Source organism: Drosophila erecta, unplaced genomic scaffold (genome assembly GCF_003286155.1).
Source record: "Drosophila erecta strain 14021-0224.00,06,07 unplaced genomic scaffold, DereRS2 tig00000092-arrow-pilon, whole genome shotgun sequence".
NCBI lineage: Eukaryota > Metazoa > Arthropoda > Insecta > Diptera > Drosophilidae > Drosophila > Drosophila erecta.
In genome coordinates, this window is record NW_020825207.1 from 2,517,955 (window position 1) to 2,524,196 (window position 6,242).

Consider the following 6,242-nt stretch of genomic DNA (forward strand, 5'->3'; position numbering starts at 1 on the left):
TTTTACGTTTTTTGTAAGAAACCCACTGTGAAAGCAATGTCAAATATAACATGTCAATATAAATGTGACCGTACTGCAATTGGCGCGCTTTTTGTTTATCAACGATTTTTAACGATCTCAACTTGCAGCCACACCATCGACTCGAAAGTCAAATTGACAAACCGCACATAATTTGGTGAAATAAGAGCGAAAACAAACGAAAATGGCGCAAAATGCACCAGACTGTAAGGACACGCAGGTGAGCACGATTGCATCTCACTGGGATGTCCAACATTCAATCGGTTTCGTCGCAGGATTTTCAATTTAAACTGCACGATAAGTTTGTGGCATTCAAAAAATGCGGCGAGCCTCGCAGCAATGTGAACCTGCTGGCGGTCTCCAGCAGCCGTGGATTGCTCTTTGCCGGAAGTCCAACGCAGCCGGAACTCAAGGGTAAAGTAGCGTGGCTCCCTAGCTAAATATGTATATGTAACCTGGCTCTCCTTGCAGTGATCATTGTGAAGGATTTGGCCAATGCGAAGATCACAGGCGAACAGCCGCAGGCGCGGCTGGTGTCACTGCCCAGTATTCCGAATTACATTGCCTGCAGCTCCGATGGCAATCTGCTGGCCGTGAATCACACCCAGAACGGCACCAGCCTGCTCAGCATATATGCGGTGCCAACATTCATGACCCCTGATGTTCGTCCTGTTTACAATATTCGCCTGGCCGCAGAGGATCACGTGCACGCCGTCCAGCTGCTCTGGAATCCCGTGCTGCCCAACAGCCTGGCCGTTGTTTTGAGCAACGGAGCACTCGGGATGTATGCCCTGAAGGAGGGGGGAAACTTTGAAATGCACTCGCTGGACAAGAATCAACAAGTTAAGTGCGGCTGCTGGTCGCCCAAGGGCAAACAGATCGTTCTTGGTTTTCCCGGCGGCAAGGTGCAGCAGTTCAAGCCAGATCTGACGCCGGCCAAGACGCTTTTGTGTCCACCGAATATACATGATGCCCCCTTTGACACCATTGCCATCCAGTGGCTGTCAACTTTCCAGTTTGCGGTGATCTTTCTCCAGCATGGGGAGGACTGTAACCCCTCCCTGTACATCCTAAATGCTCCCAAGGCAGGTGCGCCTAGCTACACTAATTACTATGACATCTGCTACAGCATGAACGGCCCAAGGAACCATCAGTTTCTCTTTTGCCATGTGCCCCAGTGGAATCTGCTGCTCGTAGTCTCGGCCAATGGAGTGGAGGTGGGCATCATGGGAACATCAGAGGCTGGCGATACACCCGCTTGGCAGCAGTTCACATTGCTGGATGAGGCCCGCATTGAAATGCCCCTAAGTGAGGAGAAGGAGGAAACCTTTCCGCTAGGCTTCGCCTTCGATACCTCCTCAACGCACCAACTGACGATAAACGAGCAAAAGCTTCAGACCATGCCCATGGTGCATGTTTTAAGTTCAGATGGATTATTGCTCTCGTTCAATTTTCTTAATGTGCTGCCGACAGTGGTGTCTGTTTGCTCGCCACCTCCTCCAGTGGCAGATACTTCTGGGCAGTTCAGGCCGCTGAATACGCTCCTTCCTAGTGAGGAAGAAGAGCAGCCGGCTGTGGCAGCCAGTCCGCCATCCAAGGCCCCAGCTGTAACTCCGGCTGCTTCTTCGGACATATCCTTTGCCTTCACATCGAATACCGTTACATCAACCCCAGCTCCATCGAAGGATAAGTCCGCATCGCTGTTTTCTGGCTTTGGAGCAGCTGCAGCTAAGGCACCTGCTCCGCAGCTTTCTTTTGGAACGGCTGCAACGTCTTCTCCACTTTCGTTTGGTGCTCCAGCATCCAATACAAGCAAGCCAACAACACCATTTGGTGGATTTGGAACGCAGGCAACGCCTACGGCATTGGGTACCATGTTTTCTGCTCCAGGTACAAATACCTTTGGTGGAATGGCATTAACCAAATCACCTGTTGGCAGTGTGGCACCCACACTGGTGAGGAAGTCAACAGCTCTAGCAACTGCTTCTGCTCCTGCAAACAAACCACTATACACTGTTCCTCCAACATATACACCAGTGGACACAAAACCAGCGACGTCAGCTGCACCAACTGCAGAAGAAAGTCTTAAGCTTGATGATACAGAGCCTATTATCAAGGACATGATTGCCCTACAAATTGAGGCCTTTAGCCAGGATATCCAAAAGCAGAAGGACCAGACCATGCAACTCCTCAAAGGCGTAAGTACTGTTGGCTTGACACTGTTTCATGTGTAAAAGATGTTATTCCACAGATTTCAGCACCATCTGCTTTGAGGGCATACGCCAAGAGACTGGATGATCTCCAGGAGCTAAATGAACAAGCCAAGGATGTGGAGTTCGAGTTGGATGTACAGGGATTGCGACACGGTCTTAATGAGGCTTATGCCATCGTAGCAGAGTGCCGCGGGAAACTGGAGATTTATAGAAAACCAGAGTGGGTAACAGGTTCTTTGAATATATGAGCTAGTTTAAATCCTTATTTTCGTTTAGGATTACGCGTTTAATGAACTCAAGCTCCTGTGATCCAGCAGGCCGTCGCATGCTAGCTCGTCTTCAGAGCTACGTGGCTGCTAATGAGGCCCAGCTACGTCTTGCCCAGCAGCATGTCGATGTTCAGTGGGAACAGTTTCAGGATGTTGTCCGTCGCAATTCGAAGTCTCGCATGCACATGCCTTGCCTAGAGGGAATCTATCAACGACTCACAAAACTTCAAAACCTCGCTTCGGACCTGCGAATTCTTCAGAGCAACATCAAGACCAAACTTAAGGAGCGCGGATTGCTTCAGGCCGCACTGCTCGATCAGGAGAAAAGTCGCACCCGCACCAACGAAGCGTGAGTAGAAGTCATTATTATTATCTCTCTCCTTAAGCAAATATAATTTTTTTTATCTAGAGTGGATACATTGGCCGACTCCATTCTCTCGATGAGTCTTAGCCAGGTAGTAGACTCTAATGCAGCCAAGCTCACTCAACAAAGGCTTCAAAAAATCCGTAATGTTGTCCAGCTGCAAAAGATCAATGTTATTTGTCCCCAGCGACCAGATCGAGTGGGGCTTAAGTCGGAGGTTATTTTGGAAACCAAACGTAGGGCGGAGCAGATTAAAAAGGCAGCAGCCAAGCCTACTACAGCCAACAAATACACCCAAGCAGCAGTAGCACCGCCTCCCAAGCCAGCTGTGGCATCCACGCCAGCTGTGGCATCCACGCCAGCTGTTGCACCCATGCCACAGACTCTTCCTCTGCCAAAACCAATGCCATCTAAACCGTCCGTTGTGGAAAAACCAGGAGTGCCACCCACACATCCCAATAATCCAGTGGCTACGTCATTTTCCTTTAGCCAAAGCAGCCCATTTGTAAAGACATCTACTGTTACGCCAACGACCAATACTCTGACACCTGGAGAAGCTGCCAAGCCGGGTCTATCCATGTTCGGCGGCTTGGGCAGTACTGCTGCCAGCTTTAGTTTTGGCGGTGGTGGTGCCAAGTCGACGCTCTCATTTGGAGCAGGATCACCAGCCGTGGCAGCTCCAACATCACAACCAAGCCCTTTAGCAGCGATAAAAAATCTTACACCAGAGCCGACTAAGCCTAAAGAGCAGAAAGCAACTTCAGAATTCAAGGCTGTGAAACCTGAAACTGAAGAATCAAAACTACCACCCCAAACGCCAAAGGCAGAAACAGAAAACAAATCCTTTGGATTTGGAGGATTCACAGGTACTGGAGGTACTGTCGGAAATGCGTCCAGCTCTCCGTTCAGCTTTGGCGGGTCTGGCTCATCTCTGGGCTTCGGGGGAACAGCCGCTACTGTTCCCAAATCGGAATCTTCCAGCACAACAACCACTAGTGTAGCCACACCAGCTTCAACTGCACCATTTGGCATGTTCTCGACAGCTTTTGCGAAACCACCAAACTCTGAAGTGATCACCACAGTGACTAGCAGCACAACAAGCATCACCAGCAAGCCCACGCCTGTAAGTGATTCGATCAGTGCAACTGATACTCCTGCCGTGACCACAACAAAAGCTGTGACCAGCAGCTCGGATCCTATTGGCGGCCTCTTCAGCTCTGTAAATATCTGCAAGCCCAACACTCAAGCAGGTAAGCTATAGTTTCCTATAAATTCCAATAAATTAGGTATACATTAATTTGTCTTTTACCTTGCAGATCCCACCAAACCAGCCAACATTTTTGGAGGTCTCAACAGCGGTTCATCCTCTGGTAGCTTTTCATTTGGCGGTGGAACTGTGGATGCCTCAAAGGGATTATTTGGCAGTACCAGCCCAGTGGCAACAGCCACAACAGCTCCCACAAGTGTGACGGAGGCGAAAAACAAAACTGATCCTATTTCAACCACCGCATCAACCAATTCAACTACTAATACTACGACGGCTGTATCAAGTCCAGCAGTAATTCCTCCGGCAGTAGCCCCAGCAGTTCTGGCAACATCTAGCACAGCGGTAACATCCAGCACTGCTGTTCCTGGCAGCGCGTTCTCCTTCTCAAACGCATTTAGCACCCTAAGTGCGGGAGGTGCTGCATCTCCAACTACCATCGCTTCTGCTCCCTTAGCTGCCAGCAGCTCTACAGCAACTACCGCCAGTAACTCGTCGACATCAGTGTTTGGTGGTGGCTTTGCAGCAGCAACATCAACAGCGGCTTCAGGAGCTAATCCCTTCCAATCAGCTGCAAAAAGTCCAATTTCTAGTGGAAACATTTTTGGCAGTATACCCAAGGCGGATGACACAGTTTTCGGAGGAGCTACTACTGCTTCTCCGAACACCACGGCTGCGGCAACACCAGCTACAACACCTGCTGCACCACCAGCGGGTCTCTTTGCGTCGGCCGCGATTAGTAATCCTTCGCCGTTTGGTAGTCCCACGACTGGAGCCCCAGCCTCTGGCGGAAACATTTTTGGTCAGGCTGTTAAGCCAAGTGTCTTTGGGCAACCAGCACAAACAGGCGATAGCGGAGGATCTATTTTTGGTGGCGGATCAGCCAGTACACCTTTTGGATCGAGCTCAATTTTTGGAGGAAGTAATGCGCAGAGCGCAGTCGGTGCCCCGACTGCAGGAAGTACTTCAATCTTTGGCCAAAATGTCTTTGGTCAATCAGCAGCAGCTGCACCGGCAGCAGGTGGAAATATATTTTCCAATCCCGTCGGCTCCCCGCAAGCTTCTGCTTTTGGTGGCGGAGGAAACTCGATTTTTGGTTCACCAGCAACCGCTGCAGCTTCGCCGGCCTCTGGCGGATCGATCTTTGGCGGTGGCAGCAGCTCCGGTGGATTTGGCTCCTTCACGCAGACAACACCAGCTCAGGGTGGATTTGGTGGTGGGTTTGCCCAGGGCGGCGGAGGATCTGTTGCTCAGACAGGTTTTGGATCACCTCAAACCCCACAGCAACAATCGACCCCAGGTGGGTTTGGAGCCAAGCCCGTTTTTGGTGGATCTCCGGCATTTGGAGCCAACCCGACCTTTGGCGGAGGAGCCACCTTTGGCAGTCCGAAGGGATTTGGTGGATTTGGCGGTGCTAGCCCGGTAGCCTCTCCCCCAGCCTTTGGTGCTGCCGCAAAGCCGGCACAAGGAAATATCTTTGAAACGTTGGGTGGACAGGAATCGGGCATCTCTTTCGGAAATCTTGCACAGATAGGAAATTCAAATACGCAGAAACCAGCCTTTGGCGGGTAAGTTCTACCGAAATTTGTCTAAGAATCTATGGCACTGACGCAACATGAACTTTTCCCATTTCAGATCGAGCTTTATGAATTATCGTTGAGTTAATAATGTTGCATTACTCAATTATTTTGCTTGTTTAGTTTGCTTGAAATAAGATTACAGATTAAAATTAGAAATAATTATTAAAAGTTACGAAAACACTATGTTTAATTCACGAGAAAGCTCTGTACTGGACTTGGTATTTACAAATATGTATTTATTTTACGATAATGGATATTTTTAATGAAATACCCCTACCTAATAAGGTAAGCTGATATGGGATCTGATATGATTATGGGATGCAGTCACGTTTTGCTTGTATTCCCATATTGATTTGGTTCCTTTGCGAGTATAATTTCTTATACGAGTGCAGGCAATTTTTAAATAAAGGTGGTCCTTGACAAGCAATGTCACTATTATCGGAATCGGCAAACGCAAAGTTCAGTTCGGGATCATTACCACTGGCAAATCTACCTTCGATGGTCTGGGATTGTATATCAACGTGATAAGCTATG

At 49.2% G+C, this 6,242-nt stretch overlaps 1 protein-coding gene across 1 annotated transcript; it reads left to right on the forward strand.

Annotated features, from left to right (window-relative positions):
* Positions 1–79: 79 nt before the first annotated feature.
* On the forward strand, positions 80–5,958 carry LOC6547375 (nuclear pore complex protein Nup214). The gene is made up of 8 exons (XM_001976284.3): positions 80–238; positions 294–432; positions 490–2,216; positions 2,270–2,451; positions 2,508–2,849; positions 2,910–4,114; positions 4,181–5,696; positions 5,764–5,958. The coding sequence occupies exons 1-8, from the start codon at positions 203–205 to the stop codon at positions 5,786–5,788; spliced, it is 5,172 nt and encodes a 1,723-aa protein (XP_001976320.1). The 5' UTR covers positions 80–202; the 3' UTR covers positions 5,789–5,958.
* The last annotated feature ends 284 nt before the right edge of the window (positions 5,959–6,242 follow it).

What these genes read in the sequence shown, in the direction of transcription:
- LOC6547375 (XM_001976284.3), top strand. Translation starts at nt 203, where the DNA reads ATGGCGCAAAATGCACCAGACTGTAAGGACACGCAG. An exon ending in CAAGCCCAACACTCAAGCAG is followed by an intron (nt 4,115 to 4,180) that starts GTAAGCTATAGT and finishes TTTACCTTGCAG; the next exon opens with ATCCCACCAAACCAGCCAAC. An exon ending in CAGAAACCAGCCTTTGGCGG is followed by an intron (nt 5,697 to 5,763) that starts GTAAGTTCTACC and finishes TTCCCATTTCAG; the next exon opens with ATCGAGCTTTATGAATTATC.